The sequence below is a fragment of the Pyrgilauda ruficollis genome, unplaced genomic scaffold, assembly GCF_017590135.1.
Source record: "Pyrgilauda ruficollis isolate IOZ18807 unplaced genomic scaffold, ASM1759013v1 scaffold155, whole genome shotgun sequence".
NCBI lineage: Eukaryota > Metazoa > Chordata > Aves > Passeriformes > Passeridae > Pyrgilauda > Pyrgilauda ruficollis.
The window spans coordinates 774,910-799,728 of record NW_024514210.1 but is presented as its reverse complement, the minus strand read 5'-3'; the positions used below and the strand labels follow the sequence as shown (position 1 = coordinate 799,728).

General features: G+C 38.2%; 1 protein-coding gene across 6 annotated transcripts in view; it reads right to left on the bottom strand.

Moving 5' to 3' along the window:
• Window positions 1-24,819, bottom strand: part of UBAP2 (ubiquitin associated protein 2) — a 96,083-nt gene that overhangs the window by 66,576 nt on the left and 4,688 nt on the right. For all 6 annotated transcript variants that reach the window (XM_041461805.1, XM_041461806.1, XM_041461807.1 and 3 more), the window contains exons 2-4: window positions 7,059-7,198; window positions 3,077-3,154; window positions 1,384-1,494 (exon numbers count right to left, since the gene is read on the bottom strand). In XM_041461805.1, the coding sequence (XP_041317739.1) occupies window positions 1,384-1,494; window positions 3,077-3,154; window positions 7,059-7,157 (288 nt within the window). In that variant the 5' untranslated portion in view covers window positions 7,158-7,198. The remainder of the gene's footprint in view (window positions 1-1,383; window positions 1,495-3,076; window positions 3,155-7,058; window positions 7,199-24,819) is intronic.

Genomic DNA, 24,819 nt, shown 5'->3' with positions numbered 1-24,819 from the left:
CTATTTGTTTCTAAGTTGCATTTTGTCTATAGAGAGCAGTGGGTTAAGAAGGACTTGTCAAAAGTGCAGAACATATTAGTATCAACAATCACCCCACAATATCTTCCATTTCAATTTTAGTTTATCATCTTCAGAGGAGGGAAGGATTAACACAAAAGTAAAGAAAAATGAGCTCTCTCTTTTTCTATGCCATGCTTTATAATACTGTGAGTTTTATTTATGAATTTTTACTTGCAGCTGATGAATGATTTCAGAAAGCTTTATCCATGATCAATTACAACAAATTGTTAAAGTAAGAAAGGATTTAATATCCTCTATCAACCAGAAAACTACTTTCAACTAAAAAATGGCAAATATGAGAAGTATGAAAGAAAACAGCACATTACCCAGACAGATTTAAGTGAAATGCTCTCCTCTACTCCCAGCCTGTCAATATCATATACTTCTGTGTTTAGAAGACCTCAACTCTGATAAAAAAATGAAAAGGGGATAGAAAAAAAGCCCCCTCAGTCAAAACAGTGTGTGTCCCAGATTAAGGGTGTGTGAGGGGTGAATTTCCTCATTAACAATAAGCCAGAGTACACATCCTGACAAATCACAGGAAATACTGAGTGTTCAGCATCAAGAAAGGAAGTCCAGGTTACTTTTTCAACTTGGATGACATAGAATCTAATTTGAAGACAGGCTGTAAGAAATCTCTCCTTGAAGTAAGCAAAAACTTCAACTGCAGTAAAACATATTTTCTTAGTATCTCTTGGGATAAAAAATTTCACTGTGCAACTTTTTAAGTGACATTATTTGTTGTTGTATACACACTGTTTAGTCTCTTCTTCCTGTTTTTCAATTAAGTCATGCAAATGAGCAACACAGTTAAAGAAGCAACTACTTGTTGCATCCTTTCCTAACATAAGCAGCATTATCAATGCAACTTGCAGATGTGGATATAAATCCTCCAACTTCAATACTGGCAACCCACACCTACAGAATGTGCATAACTTAAAAAAACCTGCTTGCCCTTGGGTTTACAAAGATTGACCTTTGTGATGGTCTCAGGCCTCAGTAACTACAAAACCTGCAGCAAGAAACATGCCTGTGTCTGAGGGAGCACTGAGTTCTGCTGAAGAGTTAAAACTGCTGCATATAAATGAAAGCATAGGAACTCTGCAATACACCAGCTGAACACCCACAACATTTTCCAGATTCAGCCTTCTCCAAGGTATGCATGCAGTAGAGAAGCTGCCCCAGTTCCAATTTCCTCCAAAAGAAATTGAATGGAGACATGGAAATTGAAAACTTCTGAAATATGACTTTCTCAATATCCTTCTAGAAGCTGAAAATCACAGCAAACAGAAGGAGTGGTTTAATACGGGAGTAAAACCTTACCGTGTCTGAACTTCCTTCCAGCAGAATGTTGATTGCTCTGTTCACATCCCCATTACAATCATGTAGTGCCACTATGCATTCATCCTGGTTCTTCCCCGTCACTTCCATAAGCTGTCAGTAAAAGTCAGACATGTTAAAATATCTAAATTACCATCATAAGAAAGTAAGAGCTAGTATGACCACAAATTACAATGAAGTGTATAGCTACCATGTAAGAGTAAACTAATATCCTGAATAAAATAACTTCTATTTTATAGATCTGCTTGGGATTCAGACGACAGAGGAAGAAGCACAAATTAATTGATAATCAAGGAAGTACTTTTTCACACTTTTTTTGTTCTGTATGCTCGCAGCAAATGCTGCCAGATACACCAGTATGTGAGTGTAAAGGACCACAATAGTTTCAGTACCATCTCTTTCTCCACCCCTCTTTATCCCACTGTGAGAAAAGACATATAGCAAGACACGGCAGAGGATAGATCCACCTGGAAAACCATGCAGACTAAGAAATACATTATCTTTCAGACAGACTACCTCACTTGATCCATTTCAGCATTAAGCCACACCAGAGTCACGAAGCTGATTAAGGAGATCTAGTTCTGAATTATGCTCCTTGAACTCATGGTGTATATCCTGAACAGTGTGGGACAGAAATAATCTGTCACGGGGCATTCAGCAAATTCATCTAACGAACAAAACCTACATGAGCTAGAAATACATATGCAGAAGGTAAAACATATTCTATGCAGAACTTAATTCATCTCCTTCCCACCAGCACAGCTACAAGCACTATTGATGAGGCTCCTTTGGCTTCACAAAGTACAAGATTTCATTTTTGGCACAGACACAGCACTAGTTTGTAACAAGAACAACAAAAAGCATTTAACAATGCTTCAGAGGAAGTTTCAGAGACGAAAAGAAACCAAGAAATCTGCTCCTTTGCTGCATTTATGCATTCAAGCTAATTCTTCCCTCCTGGGTGTACTCCTAGGTTCTTCATGAGCTGTGATGTATTCAATGGGACAAAATCACCAAGAGCCACAAACAGAAGAGACACCCATATTGTCAGGACTGCTTAATTAATGGTCTCAGCTATAACTCGGTAATGAAAGCTTGATTATCTAACACCCAACACTCACCACAGTAGAGGAAGTGAGAGATTTCATTTATACACTGTAATTCTATCATTTTAATGCATACACAGATTTGTGAGGTAAGATTATTTATTTTTTAAAATAACACCTTGATTTTTCTTTAAGCTATAATTAGACTTTTACTTTCCCTGAAAAACTTCCAAGATACTAGCAAACTCAACTTACACAGGTGACGTTTTTCTCACGTGCGTGTACTTGTGGATAAACTGAACGTATTCTTTATTCTGACAATCATTAATCATCAGGACCATACTAGAGAGATACACTGAGGAAGAGACATCAGCACAAACAAGTTTTGGCTTAAGGGTTTGTCTACAAAGGAAAATACACTGAAAACTACACCGTCAGAGCTGTATTACCACAAAATTTCTTGTAAAAAGATTTCACAGTGCAATAAGAGCACCTTTTCCTAGTTAAACCTATGTCCTTCTGAAAAAAGTTTCATCTAACCCAGAAACAGATGCTCTGCCTCCAAAATGTAAGCCAGCTGTAGAACATTTTATTGTGAGACAAAAAAACTTGTACAATAAGAAACATACTTGTTTCACTTTATCTTCAAAATCTGCATCATTCTTATCATAGATCATCTGAGCAAGGCGAATCTGTTCTGCTGTTGCCTGAAAAAAGATAATATCCAATAAAGTACACAAAGGGTAACTATATTTTTTAGAAGTATATCCCAGTGTTCCCAGTTTTTTCCTACAGGTTCTCAAAAGAACATACACAACAAGCACAGAGATGCTGTGGGGGAGGGATCAATATCTTGTCCATTCCCATTTATAGTTTTTAATGTTATTTGGGACAGAAGCAATTTCAACACATTCTAATATACTTGAAACACAATTAAAGGTCACTGTACTGACAAGACCACCATATAATAATACAGAACCACCAGGGAAGACTACATTTTAGCATTAATGCTTTCACTTTTATTTAGGATCTACTACTCCAGTGTTGAGTTTTATTGTAATAACTGGCAATAGTATCTCTAAATTAACCACATCTCTGATGATCTCTGCTCCCATCCCCTTCCACAGCACTCCCAACAACAATCTGACTCTGTAGTTTTATTGAGCACTTAAAAAGACTTGGGTCATGTCTCAAGACTTTGCCCGTGAACAGCTGCACTGGTTTTTCTTATAAGCAAATACGGGTCTCTGAAAACCAGTAAAGCAACTTGCTACTGATGAAGTACCTGGTGTTTCTGCAACATTCCTGGACAAAAATGCACACTGGCAACTTGCACAAAAGCTGAGAGACTGAAAGAGATGCAGTCAAGTATGAAAAATCCGAACACACTATGGCTGCCCCTGAGAGAAAAACAACTCTAATACAGATGTCACGTCACACACGTCACTTTATAGTATGGCATCTGCAGCCTATGAACTGCACTCCCAAGAAAATACCAAAGAACAGTGTGCACTATGCACCTGGACCTCATTTGACTTCTGCTCAAAATGAAGAGGCTACTGTTGCATATAGAGAAAGCTGACACTGAAGAGAGCTAAGACCCACTATGTGGCTGCTGAGCCTGCAGAGGTTCTTCCTCCTCGAGTCGAATGAGCTCATCTGCTAGAATTTTTGGTGGAAAGGATTCACCCTGCGTAGATGGCTGAATCTCACCTTTTGCCATCCCACTTCACAGGATACACACATGAAATTGTGTGCCTCACAAGATCATATCTAATCAGGGTCAGACTGTTTGGCTTTTGGAGTTTATCACAAATCCAGGTTCTAGAGGAGGTCGTCACCAAACATAAATGCTGAGAAGAGTCTAAAAATTACTCCAACGAACACCACCAGCTGCTTATTTGCTGAAAAGTTACTGCAGCTGTCGCAGTTCGTTAAGGGAAGTGACATCTGTGCTCAGAGACAACGCTCCAAGAGAATTAGCGTTTGTAACAGTTGCACACTGAGTTACTTCACCTTTTCAGCCTGTCATGCTGACAGCCTCCTATGCCACTCCACTGGGTAAGGGGGAGAGCCTGCTCTGGAACTCCCCAGTTCCACCTTTCACAGAAGCCACCTTGTCAGAGTGGTGCTCTAAGCAATTGAGGTTGCTCTTGGTGACTGCTGAGAGCTCAGCAAACAGCAAAACCAAAATGTGTGCTGGCTTCAGGAATTTAAGTCTTGTTGATCAATTTCTCATTCTGATTACAGCCTCCACAGGCACACTGTGACTTTCAAACAAGTGAAGACATTTTCTTTGAAGATATCCAGAGCAAAAACATTCACACATAACTTCTGTAGAGATATGATGGCATATTTTACCAAAAAACAGGAATCCACTAAGACTTACTTTTCCATAAACAAATGTTTTCTTCAAGCCCACGTTAGAAGACAAAAACATACCAATTTTAAAAGAATTACAAATGTGTGACAGCATCTTCAATTTTCCTGTGTAAGCAGAGAGCTTAGAAACTTGTAGGTGTGCAATACCACTCATATTTATGCCAGTGGATTACACCCAGATGGAACTGAAGATTCAGAAAAAAAAAAACCCAACAACAAAAACCACAAGATGACTACAAAACCATTAGACCAGTGTCATAAAAATTCTGGCCTTTCCGCCAGCAAGTAGTGATTCTTTATTTTTAAGGCACCATTGTTGGAATGGATAGTGTAGCATCCTAACCAAGAGTATAATTAAGTTTTAATTGTGACTAAGAAAGCAGTAGTATTTTAAAACAGCCTGAACTTAATTCAACCTTACAAGACATAGTACCTTTTCAGTAGAAGAGTGGAAGAAATTTTAAACTAAAAACTTCAAACTACCGGAAAACAGAAGTGTGCAAAACACAAGACGAAGTGACAGTAATAGACATACATCTTACAATAAAATGGCACATTTATTATCCAGAAGCAATGCAATAGAAACATGATGTAGTTTGTTAAATAATTTAAATTATGATCAATGTGATATTATGACAACGAAACATCCATTTGGGAAAACACTATTCTGTATTCAGAAAAATGAATCATTGTGATTAAACAGGTAAATCCAGAGACTTCTGCTGATCTGCAAAGACTGACTAAGCAGAAAGGTCCATCTGCTATCTCAACAATAAAATATATGGAGCAATAAAACATAACTGCTATGTATGAAATAACCACCTTTTCCACTGAAATGATCGAACCAGTATCTATTATGCAAAAGGCAGGATAAATGGACAAAATGCAGAAAAAGGTCTTAATGCCTAAAATCAATTAATCCCGTAGTTTGGAAAGGTCCTCCAGGGATACACCATGACCATACTCATGGTAATTTTTTTTCCTTTTAAAAGCAGGAATTACCAGTGTTCTAGCTTGTGTCACTTGCTCTCTGAGGAGAGTTGGTTTCTACCTTTCCTACACCCTTTCATGAGGTACCTGAACAGAACACACTTGCCTTGTATTACTGGGCTGAAAATACCCAGATCCCTGAGCCACCCCTCATTTCTCATCTGTTTCAGTCTAACAACCATCTTTGCAGCTTTTCACTGGACTTTTTCCCATTTGCCTATGCCTACCTTGTGCCAGGGAACTCAACCAGGCAAACCACTCCAGTGCTGTCTTGCAAAATGTTGGAAAAGGGGAAGTCACCACTTTTGCCAGGCTGCTCACTACACTCCTGCATCCTTGTTTTAAAATAAAACCAAATCCAACTAATTTGTTGGAAGTCATTTTCAAAATCCACACATTAACATGAATCATCACTATGCCAAGTGCTGCAACTCAAGGAGGTGACAAGGGTTTGAGGTCACATGATTAGTACTGCAAAACAGACCAAAAGGGTCTCCTTGTTAAAGACTAGCCCAAAAAACAATAGAAGGCAGCATTGCTCTGTAGAGCACCTCTAGACTGATACACACACTGGCAGCAAAGAACTGATACAGTTTTTGAATCCAGATTAATTTTGAGATGTATCTGTCAAGAGAATACTGAGTTGCCAGAATCAGAAACATTCTGCACTCTTTGTAACCCAGACAAGCACACAACTACTGCTGCCAAGAATCAGTGGTAGTAGGGTGAAATTTCCATCTAACTGGTACTGAAAATTTTAGTATGCTAGGGGATGACCATTTCACTTGGTGGGGTCACTGCACAAGAAGTTTAGGACTTTGTGACTTGAAGAGACACTGAGTCATTGTGTAGAACACAACATGCATCAAATGAAGCTTCTCCCCCCCCATTCAAATTTCCCTCTTGAGCAGAAATCTCCTAGGATCAGGAGGTTGGCAGATAGAAGAGCTGAGATCTGAGGACTGTGAGGTCACAGAACAGAAATCCTGACATGGGCATCGAATTCCTCACTGATAGGAGACATTGCTGAAGAACACAGAAATCATTTAGAGACAACACAGCAATAACTTAACATTGTCCTGCCTTACTGAGCAATTAAAGCAAATAATCAAGCATAATCTTCCAAAATAAACCATATATTTTCACCCCATCTTCTTCAGCTTTTACGGAGTCAGGGAAGAAACTTGTATCATTACATTCCCACTTTCAAGTCAATGAAGTTGATACAGTAGCACGTACCTGCACTACTTGTTTCTGTGGTTGTGTTGGCTGTGTGGCTGAAATTTGCATTTTGTCCCGAGTGCCCCGGGTACGTTCACTGCCCACCGAAGTCATCATATACAGTATATACAAAACAATGTATCTACAAAATACAAAATCTGAAAGAAAAAAAGAGCATGAGTTAAGGTGGATACTGATTAAATAACCAAATAGCATAAGTACAGTAAGTAGTTTGAACTCCTGCCTTTACTACTGATTCTATACAGAGACTCATGAGAAAGCAGCTTTAATGCACTATTTTTGGATTTACTGCAGTTTTTAAAACTAAAAGGGGAAATACAGTAGATAGAAAGCCTTTTTGTCAGCTGACTGGCATCTGTGTCAATTTGTACTTCTAGATCTCATAGCTTTTTCTGGTTATTTAATATACAGACTTTTCTCCTGGCTACTCAATCTGATTAAGTTTTAGCTCCAGTTGCTTCACTCAAACTTCTATAATATCTGCTGTCTAGTTCTGATGTCTGGAATTTAACTGCTCTCACATCCACTTAGAACAGTACACAAAAATCGTACTGACGAACTAGATAGTTCCTCTTTTCCCTGCTATCAAAAGTGCTTTTCCTGCACATTCATGGAGATAATGGCCAATTCCAACTCTACTTCTCATCTTTCATTTATAAGAAAAATTATGATGATTAGGTTTAAATCCACCCTCTATAGCCAGTACTTTTCTTTTATTCTCCCTCATATTTACAGAAATAATTTATAAAACTACCTATCACCCTGCTTTAAACATACTGTGGCTGTATGGCAACAGAGAAACCCCAAAGAAACCCCAAACCCCTACACACATCATTGTTACCCCATCTGTGGCTCTCAGCTTTCACTCTTACTTGTTCTCTAGTATTAAAATTACTTTGAAACAAGACATTATTATTCCCCTGTTTGTACAGCATTTAGCACAGGACTAATCAATGAGCATGGTAACTGGTAACAGATCTTTCAAATGGTTAGAATGCTCATGTTCATCTGGCTTCTGTCCCCATAAGGCTAGAAAGTAAAACTGCAAATTTTTGGAAATAAGGACAATTTGCAAGAGGTGTACCTGGGCAGAAGGAGATGTGCAAACAAACAGCAAAGTGCTTCTACTGCAGTCCCATTATATGAGCAGGCCTCAGCACAAAACTTGCCAGGGCAACAGCTGCCTAGCACTGAGCTCAGCACACAATAACACAGAATTACACTATAAGCTCAACTGGAAGGGACCCATCAGGATCATCTAGTCCAATTCCTGGCCCAGCACAGGACCATTCCCAAAAGTCACACCATGTGTCCGAGACTACTGTCCAAACACTTGTGCTCTGTCAGGCTTGGTGCTGTGATCACTTCCCTGGAGAGCCTGTTCCAGTGCCAACCACCCCCTGGTGAAGAACTTTTCTATAATACCCAAAGAAAAGCACCCATGACACAGCTCCAGGCTATTCCCTCAGGTTCTGTCACTGGTCACCACAGAGAGATCAGTGTCTGCCTCTCCTACCTCCTCCTCCCCTTACAAGGAAGTTGTAGACTGCTATGAGGTCTCCCCTCAGTCTCCTCTTTCTTCAGGAAGATAAGCACACTGCAATCCCATGGAATGGGACCTGTTCAACACCCACCTGAATCACTAGCAGTCACAAGTAACGTGCATTTAACAATTAAAGCTGCAATGAAATGCTTCAGCTGAAATACCAACTCATGATGCTCTGGAGCCTCACCTACAATCAAAAGGACAATTAACTACATTATCACCTAAATCTCTTCTTGACTTTAGAAATACATTCTTGTTGGTCAAAATTGAAACCTGACATTGAATTTATGTACTAGCTAAAGTATTCAATAATGCTTTAATGTCTGAGAGGAAAGTATATTTCTATAAGAAATATACTTGATCAGGAACTGACTGCAGTCATAAGCTGAATTGGAATATTGTGTTTCTACAACTTTTTGAATGCACTGAGCAAAGCAAATCTATCTCACAGTCCCTTAAAGTAGTCTAAGTGCATTGCGTTCTAAGGCTTAGAACACATAGACCTTCAGAGCATTGTGTCTGACAAAAAGGCCAGATACAGACAAAACAAAAAGTTACCTGAGCTACTGACACAATGTTCTATGGAATGCAGCAAGATATAAAGTAGATGTGGAGACACTCTGGGCAGCAAATTCAATGTTTATCACTGACTATCTCCTCATGGCCATTCACTGATACGTTAAAGACATATGGACATTTTCAGTTGAGTCTGCAGTAGTATTACTTCAGCTGTTTGTGTTAAAATCTCCTTTATAAGCTTTGCTGACTGGACTGACAACATCCGAAAAACTTCCATTTATATAGACTAATAATGACCTTTGAGTTAGCTTTTTGTTTTGTTGGGATTTTTTTAGTGTTTCTTTTACCAAGGATCAGACTGCTTATCACAATTCAAACTAGCACAATGAGCAATGCAAAAATGCAAAAAGCCCTGAATACAGCACACAAGAGAATACTAACTTCTCTGAAAGACAAGCTTATAGTTTCGTATATGGTTGTCTAGAATCAGCTCATTGTGACTTAAGATTTTTTGAGAAAATGTAACTCCATTGGGTCTCAATTTGTTCATAATTTCTGAATTAATATCATATTTATTACGGTACCTACGCATTTCGGTATTTCTGTCAGTGCCATTTCCCCCAATATCACCAAAGCCACTGAAAATATGGTGATTCTTATTTTAGACAGGACAGCAGGACACTTATATTAAAAAGTTTTCTGTTTTCATAGCACATGCTGAACTATGCCCTACACTTTGGCAGCCAGGCAATCTATGGCTCCTCAAGCAGATTGTGTCTCTTCTCCTTTTCCTAGCATGTGTCTGTCCCACCACTGCTTAAGCCAAATTTGTTCTTCAGGACGAAAGGATACTTTAAGAAAAAAGGCAGGCACATAAATGGCTGAAACACTCCTGGGAAACAACATAGCACAGAAAGATCAGACTGCTGTGGGAACAGAGCTCAAACAACCTGAACAGCTAAATGGGGTTTTTAAAGGAGATCTTCATCCTCCCGATCATGCGGTACATGAGAAGCACAATTTAGCAGGTTAGAACCGCAAAAAAAAGGCCCACCAAAGGTACAGGCAGCAGTATGGACTTGTACTCGCCTCAGGCAAGCGTGGAACCCCACACTCAGTTTGACAGCCCCCAACAAGCCAACAAGGACATGCTATAATCCATCAGACACAATCTAGTCTTCTTAAAAGCACAATTGGTAGCCTGATAAAAAGAGAACTTTCAAAATACTGTCATTTTACTTCCTCTTAAGTTGGCTCCCACTGTCTAATGACAGTGTCCAGACAGAGCAGATGGAGGGCCACGCTCCACCTCAGACACTGCACTGAGCAGAGAAACACGGCTGAGGCTTCACGCCCAACCACACCTACTGCAGAGTAAGAAGTAACAGGCAGCAGAGAGCCACTGCCTCCAAATTATCACAATGACAACAGTTTTGAGCATAAGTGAGATATTATTAATTAATTAGATGGGGCTGAACAAGAACATTTCCTCGCTCACAAAGCAGGTTCTTATTCTCTCCAACTCCTCATATTCATCAAATCTGTTTGGCAGGCTGCTGTCACAGTAATGAGCAGGATATCACAAACTGATGAACTTAATTTTAACTGTAGATAAAATGAGGAAATATGATTTGAGACTGGGAGGAAGAAAACTAATTAAAAACTGTTTAATAAAGATTAAAAAAATATTCAGGCAAGCAGATGCTTCAGTTTCCATGTCAGCATCTGGTGCAGTGCCAATGTCCCCCACCAGCAGACACTGCAATTCTAATAAGCAACCAAAACAGCAGTATTTGAAGAAACATATAAAATATTAAATGAAACAAGTACTAGTTTCATCACTTTCTATACATTAGTACAGAGCACTAATGAAAAAAAAGGAGAAAGTATTAAAGAGAGGGCTTCCAAAATTCTTGTCTAAAAAAGTGTCTGTATTCTCTTATGACAATTAACAAAGACGCACAATATTCCTGTAAACTTTGTTTCTTTTTTCACTGATGTAACCTAGCACCCACAGATCAAGGTTGTCTTTACTAATTTAAAAACAAACAAAAACCAAAACCCAAACAAAACTAAAATTTAAAAGTGCCCTTATCATTAGTTATGACTTCATTAAAAAATTTTCCATTAAAAAAGGAAAGCAACAGAAGAATCTATGATGAAAACCATCCCAACTCTCAGTCTTTTGTTTTAGTTTTCTGTCTGTACAGCATGTTTTACTCCAAGGACCTACACTACAACTGCAGCTTCAGTAATGTGTAACATGGAATGGCAAGGATTATTCTAGCTTACAAAAGGAGTAACAAAATATTCTAATTTAACCCTTCCTAAAACTGCCAAATTCCCCACCTCCAAAGTCTTCATCCCTTGTCTTATCCAACACATTTAGTTGTGTACCCATTTTGAATTTTAGAAGGAAAAGAGAAAGGCAAATAATCCAAGATTAATTGAACAAATATCAACACAAATAGCAGGTTTTAAAAGCTACTGTGATGTTTTCTTTGATCTGTTGTTCCATCTTCCTTCAGCAAGAGCTCTAAGCCTCTTAGACTTAGAAATGAGAAAACCTAGAAATACAGAGAATAAAAGTTGATTTGACATGGTTGCAAACCCCCAGGATACAGGAAATCTATTACTAAACTTCCAGGAACAGACACAGCAATAGCAACAGCAATAGCAACTGATTTTCAAGATTCTTCTAGAAGTTCCATCACTTCCATCAGTTGAAAAAAAAACTGCAGTTTAGATTCCTTTCCTGAGGCAGTCTCAAGTTACATTCTTGATTCCTGGACAAGGAGCTGTGACAAACCACGAAAAGACCTCTGTGAACACCTTAAAAATGTGATTGCTCTTTTATATTCAAAATACAAAGCTACCAGTCAAAGATTTCTCACAGTGACAGGGTTGGGAAAAGGTTGCAGGACACCACCTCAGGAGGGCATAACTACTGTACATGTACAATGAGCTCAGATTTTACTGCTCCAGCTGTAGAATTTTATGAGCAGGAAGAAAAAGAACAGTGGGAAAAATTATGTCTGCAAAGCATCGATGTAATGCATTTCCCTCGAGTGCTGCTGTCCAAAGCATCTGACCATCATCTTTATTGCTGACTGAAACAGGAAGAGTTTGCAGGAGTCAGATGCTCCTCAGGATCCATGGTGATGACTCAGGGTCTGTATTGCCCCAAGCAACTACACTGAACGTGAGTTTATGGATCCTGGGAGAACTCATGTCTCATCTTACAGTCTTCTATGGCAAATAAGAAAAATATTGATCTGCATCACTGGCAGAACACCAAAAGAGAGAGAAACTATACTATCCGTATGCTTTTATTTTTTACCAAGGAAAGAGTATTGCTGGGGACAGTCTGACTACCAGCACAAACACAAACTAATACATAAACAAGTCGTGTTAACAAATTGCAACCAATAACCAAGTGACTATTCTTACCCACCTTTTGAAAACCCTCCGAGTTGTTACTTAAAACAATTATCCTGCTAGGCAAATCTATAATTAGCTAAGAACACATTCCCATCTGCAAAAATCAAAAATTTCTCTTTAATACCAGAAAAAAAGTATTTTAAGGATTAGAACTCCTAATCATATGCTATGCAAAGTAAGACAAAGAAATACACAAAAGACAGCACTTGCTAGAAGTTTTGGAAGAGCAAGTGCTCCTCCTCAAAAGACTGGAGTTAGGCAAAAGTTGGTCACATATTCAGAGCACAAAAGCATGATGTGGACAAGGGACTGAACATGGCACATTTTCCAGTAGTAGAGCATGTTTCAACCATGGAAGTTAGGTATTATAACTAACATTTTTTTAAAATCCTCTCAGAGTATTTATTTTTTCCCTATTATCCCAGTGTGTCTGACTGAGAGATGTGCTTCACATTTCAGTATATACTGGTGACTCTCTAGTTTTAATCAAAAATCTGCCAGCTACACTCAATAGACATCCAGACTTGTCCTCATTATTTCTTTAAAAATATTGGAGCTTCTGAGGCAACATGTACCCTTATTCCTTCAGAAATTTCTGAAGGAAGAAATGCAACTTTACTGGTATTTACCAAAAAAAAAAAAAAAAAAAAAAGAAAAAAAAGACAATCAATCATACCAAAATCAGAGAAGTCTGGCTGACTTTCACCTACAGCTTTACCTTTCACACAGCCAAGTCAGTCTTCTGACTTGTAAAAAACTGGTTAGCAAAACTTACTCAGCTCCACTGCTGAATAAGTTTTGTATGCACCTGAGTGACTCTGGACAATCAAAGGCAGTGAACGTCCTAAAACATTCAGACCACTTGACCTTGTGTTTCAGATGTCAGTATCTACAGGGAATCACGTTCTGCTCCCTGAGCTAGTAAGCCCCGTGTTCGCAAGGACCTGTAAAATGCACTAGTTACCAAGAGTTATGAGTAACTGTGCCGAAATTTCAAGGAACAGAAAGACACAGACAAACTGCACATTGTTTTCTAAGCACCATACTCCGGACTTTCAGAACTAGATAACAGAGATTAGACTACAGCTGTTGCCATGAAACAAATCACCAAAAAAAAACCCCAAAAAAACCAAAACAAACAACCAAAAAAAAACCCCGCACACACACACCCCCCCAAAAGAAAAAGAAAAAAAAACCCCCACCAAAATAAAAACAAAAACAACCAAACCCAAAAAAAACCCACAACATCCAAAAAACCCCCAAATCTACCAAGACCAAAACAGAACAAAACAAAACAAAAAAAAGGCTGCACTGGCCCAAATAAAAATGAAATATATAGGAAACAGGAATTCTCTCTGACAACCAGCCATCATGGGGATCCCCTCAGGAAGATCACTTTTCAAGTATATTTGTCTGCTAAGAACTATTTCAAGGAAAGTTTTGGCCTGTCCAAATATCCTAAGACCTGAAGGGAAAAATAGAGGTTCCTGCCATCTTTGACTGAAGATCATTTCTTGCCCTCTGTGAGAGAAAAGACTTTCTTACGTGAAACCTCTCTAACAGCTGCCAAGGTAGAAGAGATAACATTCTCATCACTGGCCACACAGCATGCTGTTCTGAATTGTCAACTCCATCAGTATTCTCAGGTCAGGGAGTATACAGAGGGGCTAAGGCGGTGCTTGCACACCCACTAACATAATAACTTCCTCTTGTGACAGGAGGAAAGGTACCTCAGGAGATAAAAGAAAATACTAGCCAAGTCAATACATGGTACACTTGCTGTTTATTCCATGACTGCTATACTAGCTCCAACTGAATCATTCACTGCATTAACCAGGAGAATTGGAAAGAAACATTAACTACTATTTAGTAAAAAAAAAAGTTTATTGCAGCCAGGGGAACAAAAACTAACTAGCCGGGCTTTCAGCGTTGAAAATCATTATCCTCTGTAACCAGAACCAACACAGCGCTCCTGGAGTCTCTCTAACAAGTAAAGGATGGCTGAGCACACTTAAGACAAAAAAAACCTCATAGCTGGACTGGAGTTTTAGTTTCCCTTTGGGATCTGGCTGTATATTCACTTGAAGTTCAATCCATAGCTTGGGCAGAACCCAAACAGTTTGTTCCGTTAAAATTAAGTATCAGCTCACATCTAATACCACACAACTGTGAGCAATCACCAGAAATGGCATGCCTGCTCTCCCACTCCTCAACCACAAAATATTGCTCCTTTCCTTCAATCAGGCTAATGATCCTGCAGCTGCAGAGGGAGTTGGTTCAGTAAGCTCACCCAGGAGCGAACTAAAGCCTCTAAAACAAAACAATCAGTCAGTTCAACAAGCTTATCCAGTGGAAAACTATGTGGCTATACAACTGCTGAATCTGACAGGAGGGACAGGGATCAAGTTCATGAGGAAAGGGAGAACTTGCTTTTTAGTAGACAGGCATCATTACAGCACAGGTAGAAATGTATTTTGTTTTTCTGGGATCCAGTAGAGCATGACTTGATCCTGGTCAAGCCCACTGCATACAAGCAAAAAAATTAGAAATAATTCCCTATAGGCATTTTAAAAACAAAACAAAACAAAACAAACAAAACCCAAAAAACAAACAACAAAAAACCCAAACAAACAAAAACAAACAAACAAACAAACAAAAAAAAACCCTCTCCCAGCAGAGTTTTGAAGAAAAGTATATATTTGAATACATAATTATCTTGCAGGAAAAGAGGCTTCTATCACATTTACTGAGGAACACTTTATGTTCAACCTCTTAGATATCTGTTAGCATCTAGTTAGTAACTTGCAGTGAAGAGTATGGTTAAGATTTGGAGGCGCTTCTGTCCAAAGAAGAGGAGGTATAATCAACATCAGAACAGCTACATTAATATAGCTTATGTTAACCTAAAATACAGTCTTTTCCCCCAGCTACAGAAGTGTATATTTACATTCAGCTTCGGGCATTAAAATAGATTCAAACTAGTCCAAAGCAACTTATTCACCCATAACCATCTTTAATAATTTGTATGCACAACTGAATATTCAATACTTTTGCCAGTCATCTATGGATTTCACTTTTAGAGGAATAACACAATTAAACATCCACCCATTCCCTATTAAAAGCCCCACCTTGACAAGGTTTGCTCTGGCAGCTCATTAAAAGTCTCAGCATCCTCTCTGAGGGGGAAAGGAGGAAATCCAGACAAGCCTATTGAGGAAAACAGAGCTGGGTGACTGGGAAGTTCTTTGAATGGCTCTCTCCACTAAAAGAACCACAAGGCAAAGCCTCTTGAGACTGCAATAATTTGCAAAGCTTTCCAGCCTGAGATGAATCTTGGGGTCTGCAAAAAAGCCCAGGTGGGCTCAGAGCACACACATATATATGTAGGTGAGAAAACAGCTGCAGAGTACCAATTACACAGGTTATAAATGTTCTCTTCAAAGAACATACAAAAGGATGTAAGAACTCAGGCCACACTCTCGTTAAGCCATCAATACTACAACACAGAAAAAATACTTAAGTGGCCAAAGCATCTCAGATAAGATTGAATACACTACCGAAACTGCACAGGGTTGATGCCCTTCCTGTACTAACTGCGACTGATTTGTCTCAAAACCACTGTTCCCTGCCCTTCTTGTGACAATGTCAGCAAGCCACTTTGAGAACAGTTAAAGCTTGGGCTGTCAGCAAACACACCACTCAGGCTTCCATCAATTTGTCAATACTACCAACTGTAAGATACAACACTTAAAAACCAAAAAAAAATTTTCACTGGATCACCTCCACTTACCACTGCCATTATAATGAACAGCTACCTTGTACTCACAAGATGAGTAATGCATGCAACCACAAAGGAAAAAAAAAAAAAAAAAAAAAAAGGGCTGTTAAATAACAAGTGAAAACTTTTAAACCAACTTACTAGGAAAGCTAACCCAGAATAAGCTGTTTCAGAAAATTAAAAAAGAAAAAACAGAGCAGGGAAGAACAAGTACTGGGAACAGCTGGCTTTGGCTTTTAAATGCTAGAAATGCATACTTCAGTTACCTGCTCTGATGTAACAGCCCATACCTGATCAGACTCTAAAATGAGTTGTTATTTCCACAGCAAAACAAACCAAGTAATAAGATTCAAGTAGAAACCCAGGCACTCCAAATGACACCAAGAACCAGGTAACACCTGGCAGCACAATACTCAGCAGGGGGAATTCTCTTGGAACAGTTTGCTCAGACAGGAAGCAGCACTGCACATCTGACATCTCACTGCCAGATCACGAACACACTCCTTGCCTGCACTTTCCCTGCCTCCCCCAGCGTCATCAAACCACTCTCTCCTGGAACAGCTTCCAAAGGAATTCTTTGAATAGAAACAGATACAAGCAAGAGGACTAAAAATAGCCAAGCAAGAGCAGAGACATTGTCACACTTGCAGAAACACACTCAACTGCATCCAAAAAAAAAAAAAAAAAAGGCCCCTATTTAATTCACACTAGAATTGACAATGAGGGAAAAAGTAGAAAGTGCCACCACAGAAAAGTTTTTGGAGGGCAGGATTAATTTAGACTTATGCCACTCATCAGATCACATTACAACACACACACAAAAAAAGCAATGCTGAAATTACAAGCCACAAGTGATATAGAAGGAAATGCACTCTGTAATTAGTAATGCTGTACCTATAAAACGTGATAGCAGATTTCTGATTTCAGCTTCAGTTCTGGTAGCAGCACCAAACAGGTCAGTATCCTTCCTGCAGCTGTACAGAGCCCAACCCTTGAACTAGACACCAAGGGAAGACCACCAGCACAAACCACTCCTTGTGATACATTCTTATACTCAAAAGACCAAAGAAAGCTGGGAGTCTTGCAGAAAACCACTTTTAAATAAAGCAAAATATTCCACAATATCTTTCTACATTTTTTGTCCCAGATTATGATATTTCTCAAGACTAATCTTAGGCAGGAATATCCATCAAAACAAAAAAAGTTTTTATTTCCAGTTGTTTTTTTTGTTTTTGCAGTGACATACATTGTCTCTGAATTTAAAAGTTTCAGAAGGAGGAAAAGAAATAATAATTTGCAAGGCAGTGTTAACCATTTCCTTTCTTCACAATCACTGTACATCACATCTTAATGAAAACTATCAGCCATTTGGCTCAGTTTAGCATTTCAAAGTTAAACACTGTGAGAAGTGAGTGAAATAATTTTACTTACTTACTAATTTTACTTAAACTTACTGTCAGGTGCTCAAAAACAAGAAACAAGTGAAAAAGCACCCAGAACTGAAAGCTATCAAAGATCACTTCCATTTCTCTGTCACCTCTGGATTGCTCTTTCTACAGTCACAACTATTGTTACCATCTTGTCTAGCTTTAAAAAAGCAGGTTTGGCAAGTTTCCTCTGATACTACTCCTCATGTTAACTTGCTTCAGTCAGAAACCATGGGTTTACCTCAAGCTTTCCCACCTGATTTTGAGTATTGTTTTCCTCACAACCACAGCTTCTCAACTTGACGTCATGTGTAAATTCAGTTATTTCATCAGTCTAGAACTCACGTCAGGTCAGGTCTATCTCATTTGCACCAAAATGATACCAAACTTTCGAAAAAGAGGAAGGATTAATTATCTTTACAACCTAAAACATGCTAGAAAGGAGCAGGCAAATAAAATTGAATTCTCTATGCAGAATTCAATCTAACAGCAGGAATACAGTCATTCAGGCTGTTCTCACCCTTGAAATTAAATCAAAATTAAATTCATCTCTCACTTCTTAGTTTCTTAAATTTTCTGAGGAAGATATCAAAGAAACAAGGTGCTCACATAAAGCATCAAACTGCCTACAGTTTTACTGCATTTAATTCAGTATTTACTTTCTCTCTAAACTTAAATGGGGTGGAGAATGATCTGTATGCTTTTTCTAAGACCTATGGCCACTGTTCCAGCTCCATCTGTACCTTCATCTGCTAATATGGTGCGACTTAGATGTTATTTGTGTTTGCTGTCTCCAGTAGGAAGCTGTCATTCTCCTCTAGCTTTGGCTTTTTCCAAGCCAAATCAGCTCACATAAAATTCACACAAGGGCAAGAGTAATATTGTCTTTTTAAGTTCACAAAATCTGAAAAAGTATATCGTTTTTCTTCAAAACTCCCTTCCTATTGTTAAGCCATTAAAAAATTCCTTTTCATATTAATGTATTCCCTTATCTTCATCAAGTTAACATTCCTTCTACCATATTTTTGTAGTCTGAGTTAGTTGAGTACAGCATAGGAATGAATCACAGTCCCCGATTCCACACAAGTACGCCAGGTTTATGTACTGTACAAGGCAATATTAAAATGGCTAAGTAGAAAATGTGTTTTCTAAAACATTCCAAGAAGATAGTAGTGACCTGTCCATTTTACCATTGAAAGTCTGAAAGACCAAGCACTTTCCCGCAAGATGAAGTTACTCACTTCTGAAACAAAATGGAGTTGTACTTTACACCCAGCTCCTGAAACAGCTTATTTATTCTAACTGTACACCTCACCATCAGTACACATCTGAATTCTGAGACTGCACCTGGAATACACATTGTGCTAACTGCAGTGCTCAACTCTAGCAACAGCATTAAAATATTACAGGTACCAGCTACAGAGAGCACATTGCACCTATAAAAACTTCACTAAACAAATGGTTTGACAATGACAATCTTGAAAACCATTTCAGAAGATGTGTTGTAAACGTCAGTTTTCTCCAAGCAAACAAGGAAGTTGTATGTACACAGAAATCAAGCAAAGGACGAGAAAGGAATAACCAAGACAAGATATTACAAGTTCTAAAAATTGCATTACCAACTTAAGTATCAACTTTTTAAATACAGTAATAATTTTCAGTCATTTACAGAGCCTTGTTCAAAAATTCTAGCACAGCATGGGGCTGCTAAGCACACTTGCTGAAAAAGCCAGGATGACACTGTAAATAAATTCAGAAACCAATAGTAGGCAAGTTTAAAATGCAGAACAGTATGATGCCTTAAATGTCTTCTCAATTTAACACAAGACTATTTTTAAAGTTCAATAAGTATACGGTCCAAAATATGGCTTTTTGAAAAGTACTAAGAACCTGAATCAGTAGAATAATGTAAAAATAAAAATTTAAAAGGAAGAATGTAACACACCTCTTCTGATCAAGAAAAAAAGTACAAGAGATAGCAGTCACCCAAAACTGCAATCAGCAGAAAGTAAACGGCTAAAACCCCGCTCATTTTCTCACGTTCAGAACACTGCAATTTGCCATTCTGCAGGGCTTTAGGGTAGTTTTTTTGAAAGTATACAAGACTCATCCAAGTAGGTACTGTCCTTTTGGTTCCTCCAATTTTTGATGTCTAATATTAGAAAAACCAAACTTACCAACCCTGTTGCTATGCTCTAAAACTCTAAGGAAAAAAGCATTAGAATGACCTTAGTTTTGATATTCAAAAGAACACTGCCCTGAACTGAGTTTTTGAGATTTGTTGGAAGATACTGTGAGCTCACAGCTACATCATAGGATTTTCTGCACAGGATCAAATGCAAGAGACTGATAGAATGGGATAAAACAACTCTCAATACACTGCATTTAAACATTATGCAGTACACATACCGCTGCTGAAAAGAGCAACTTAAAAAAGTAGAATTTTTACTTCCACTAATTCATGAAAGTCCATTTGAAAAGTTGTAAATATTTCCAAGTAAAACATTTTGCGCTCCTTTTAGATTATATTTTGCCAAAAAGAGAAGAAAGGGAAGGAAAAAGTATGTTTAAATGAATTATCTCATTCTAAGAGCCAGAGACATAACTTCCCTTAAAAACATTTTAAAATCTCAAATCTTGTAAAAAGAACAAATAAAACCCAGAAAATTCCTAGCACACACATCACTAAGAGTAAGGCCTTCCATATCTGAGATTAGGTTAGACTTTCACATATATTCTAATATGCAAGTACATTTGAGAATACAAACCTTTGTTTGACTGAGTTATCAGTTCCTACCAAAATCAAATGAGGAATAAAACAGAGATCAAGGAATACAACAACATTAAGTGAGAAGAAAAACTAGGCCAAAACCTGGTGAATCAAAAAAAAAAACAAAAAAAAAAAAACCCAAAAAAACCCACACCCTTACAAATTGATGTGAACACACTAAAGACTGTTGTTTTACTTCAGAGGCAACTGAAATTAAATAAACATTTATCTGGAACTCACTTGTCAGCAAACATTTTACCTTGACTGAAATGCAAGCTGTTGAACCATTAGAAGTACATGGATGTCAAACTACACTACAAACAAGTATTTCTTTAGCTGCACTCTTCTAGAGCTTTAGCAAGATATTCAATTGTGTAAAAGAATTGAAAGTGTAAGTTCCAGACACATATGATAGTGTTTTGGTTACCCTTAAGTGTCTTGGAGCTGTGATATTTTGAATTTAACACAACTGGAAAACTTTCCCATCATCTTCTTCAAGATGAGTTTTTGGGGAGCTTTTTTCTTTTAAACTCATATGAAACTTAACAGATTTAATTTTTTTTTTTTAAAGTTAAACAGAGAGCATATTTCCACTTTTTCCTTAAATTAGAAATTTGGGTGATTTTAACTACATAAATAAATAAATAACTTTTGAAAAAGAGACATGAAGAATACATACTGTAGGACAGTATTTCAACAAGCTTTGATCAATTCCTGAAACTTAATCCTTGGGAGGTCACTTCTTTGAGGTACACCAAGCCCTCAAAGAACTAAACATGCCACTTCCTCCCAGCCAGTCTTCGAGATTTCAGAAAAGCAGAGCCCTACACCTCTCCAGCCATAAACACCACACCAGTATAAAATACAATAGAGTTATAATGCTCAAACATGCATTTAGATAAACCAGCCTAGTGAGAAGCTCCATTTTCAGGCTTTACCATGTTTCCAGATTAATACTTTTAGGTTTTAATTATAACAAAATCAATAAACCTCATATATACATTTTAGCAAAGTTTAGCACAATGTTTGATCTATGTTTACTAAGGTTACTGGTAGAGAACCTTGAGATTTTTCAGGAAATATAAGAGATAGTAACGTTCTTATTTTATTCAATAGAAGGACTAAGTGAATCTACCGAGAGAATTAACTTTCCTCAGAATTATTGAGTGCCAGAAGAGATAGCTTATCCCCTTCAACATTTCTGTTCTAGAAAAGAAAAAAATATTATCTTAAAAAAACTTCCACAGTCTTTCCAGCATATCTAAGTTCATATATAAGCTAATAATATATAGCTCATATATAAGCTTCTGGGGGATATAGCAAGTTCTCAGTGCTACACTACACATAGCCATAAATGCAGAACAAAAACACATTTGTAGGAATACCAAAAGTAAGATGCAAAACAACCTCACAGCTTTGCAGTCAGCATTTCCAGAGGCACATCCACTACACACTAACAGAGCAACACCGTTTCAAAGGACTGAAACATAGTCTCAGTGTCAAATAATTCACCAGGCCGATTTAACAGCCAAATGGGATGCTGAGAACAGAGTACTCCACCGGGGCTGATCATTCCTGGCATTACTTCATTACTCACTTTTAGTGCAGTTCATCAAAGCAGGAATTTTGTTTGTTTGTTAAGACACACCTAAGGTTCCCCAGCATTACTGATTCTGCTTATATGAACCAGGCTCCAAATAATTTGAACAAACAAATCAAAGTAACAACCCATCATATCAAGATCAAGAATACCAAACTCTTCCCCCCTTTTCCCCCACCCCAAAACTGTCTTGTAACTAGCCCCAAGCCACATCCTCCGCCTGCTCCTCCACAAGCAACTCACTCTGTCCTGCTCCCTTTACACACTGCACTAAAACCGGTCTGTTAAGTCAAAGAAAGTACCACCAAAAGTCCATGGTAACAACTGATCCTAACGTTTCTCCAGTACTGTGGAGCAACTGGAAAAGGAGAAAGTTATATGTCAGCTTTTCAATCAGGGTCCATCAATAAAGGGGACCTATGGCCATAAAAGCAGTTCCTGGCATCTCACCACTCCCAAAGTCCCAAGAAGTAAAATGATGCTGACTCCAGTTGTTCAACTCTTTCATTTGTTTCCCCATATATTCAGTTCCAGTTCCGAACAGCTACCTGTTTTTTTGGTGGGTGGAAAGGCCTTCAGTTACCACAGTCTGGCCCAAGTGTTCAACATCACCTTGTTTTCACACGAAAGGCAAGATGCCTCCCTCAATATGCTTTTGTGTTCAATGTTACTGAAGTAGTAAAATTAGCTGAAATGGGATGGTTCTGCAGTTTCTTACATTATGTTTTATCATATTTTATAGTGGGTGAGTCATTTCATAACTGATGAAACACTTGAACATTGTCTCTTGATCTGTAATTTTAACGGATTTGTTTATTGAGAACAATATAAAAGTTATACACATTCTTGCTTCGCTCTCTTTCATGGTGAAAGTTCTCAAAAGCACTCCCCAGCAAGCCACAGAATCAGCAAGAGAACAAAGTCATCCAAATATTTGAGACAGGTTTCCTAGCAGAAACTACACCTCAGTGATGTTTCATTTTGGATGACTGTTCTACAAGAGTCATCCCAGCACTTCCCAGATTCAATAACCCTAATTATGAAAGTAATTTTAACCATCTAACTTTATTTCAACCTTCCTCTACAGTTGTGGGGGGGTCTTGCAGATTTTGGGAAAAGTGTCTGGACTTGCACAAGTACAAAAACTAGGCTGGTCCAGTTAGCTTCTAATTTTGGACTCACACAGTTCTGCAAAAGTTTAGTCTCATTGAAAAGTACTTTCAAAAATATTTTTGATGTACATAGCTTCAGAAAATGGACAGTTCAATATGCAGTAAGAACTCAGCCTAACCTCTCGTAAATGATGTATTGTACTTGAAGTCATCATTTGCAATCTGTGCAATTCCTAGACAGAATAAAAAGGACCTGGGCAATTTTATCACTATCAGACAATCCAGTGTTCAACCTGTTTCTTCCCTTACAGACTGCTGAATTATTGTTTTCAATTCAGCTAGAATCAGGACAGTCAATTAGTCCTCATTTGCAAGCACAGAAATTATTCAAATTTGAAATATGCCTCTTACTGCATTTTCACAGTACTTTCTCTAAACCCACCCATTTCTCAACCAACAAGAATCATGAACTACTGTGAATACCACACCACCCATACTAAATTCAGTGCTTAATCCACCTCTTTCTCAAAGGCCAGTAAGAACATAAACAAAATGAGTTTGCCTGAAGGACTACAGATCTGACTATGCCAAACAGCTGAACCCAGAAAAAAAAGCCTGGGAGGGATGTGATTCCTCACCAATATGTCTGAGTACCTGAAGGAAACCAGCCAGGCTATTTTCAGCAGTGCCCAGTGACAGGACCAGAGCCAAAGGGCTGAAACACAGGAGGCTCCCTGTGAACAGCAGGGAACACTTTTGTGCCTCGAGGGCAACCAAGCACTGGCACAGCACAGGTTGCCCAGTGAGGTAGCAGAGTCTCCATTGGAGATATTGGAAACACATTCAGACACAGCACAGGGCATCCTGCTCTAAATGGTGCTGCTTGAGCAAGGGGAGACTAGAACACCTCCGTAAGTCCCTGTCAGCCTAGGCCAGCCCATGATGAAGTGAAGTAAAAAGACAAGAAAGTCCTTTAACAGAAAAGCTGTTATCAAAAGGACCCCACAAGCTTCATTAGAGACAACTCTTAAGCTCTAGTATTTCTGCTCCAACAGTAATATAGAGAAAATCAAGAGAATCTTCAATTAGATCAAATAGGCTAGAAGTAATTGGGACAAAATCCAGAAACATACACTACTACACCAAGAAATAAAATGGTAAACAACAAAAACTGGAGTTGAAATTAGCTTTATACTTGCAGTCATAACAGAGAACTATTCAAAAAAGGTAATAACCATCTTTTTCTAAGATGCAAAGAAGAGTTCCTGGGCATTGCTGCTAATCTGGACATCAAGAAACAGCAAAGAAACCCAACAGGTTGAAGTTATGTATCAGAAAGTGTTTTCTCAAACACTAAGGATAAAACAAACACATTTATGTACTCATTAACTTAACTTCACCAACCTCGTAAGTCTATTCCAATCTTTCTCTAAAACAAATTTCAGACAGCTAGCCCTTGGCACTTAATCCATGTTCAAAACTTTCAGAAATTCATTCAGTAGCTAATAAAAGAAAGTGAAGCACAAGACCAGGAAGTGCAGTATTGCTCCCCCTCATCACACTTA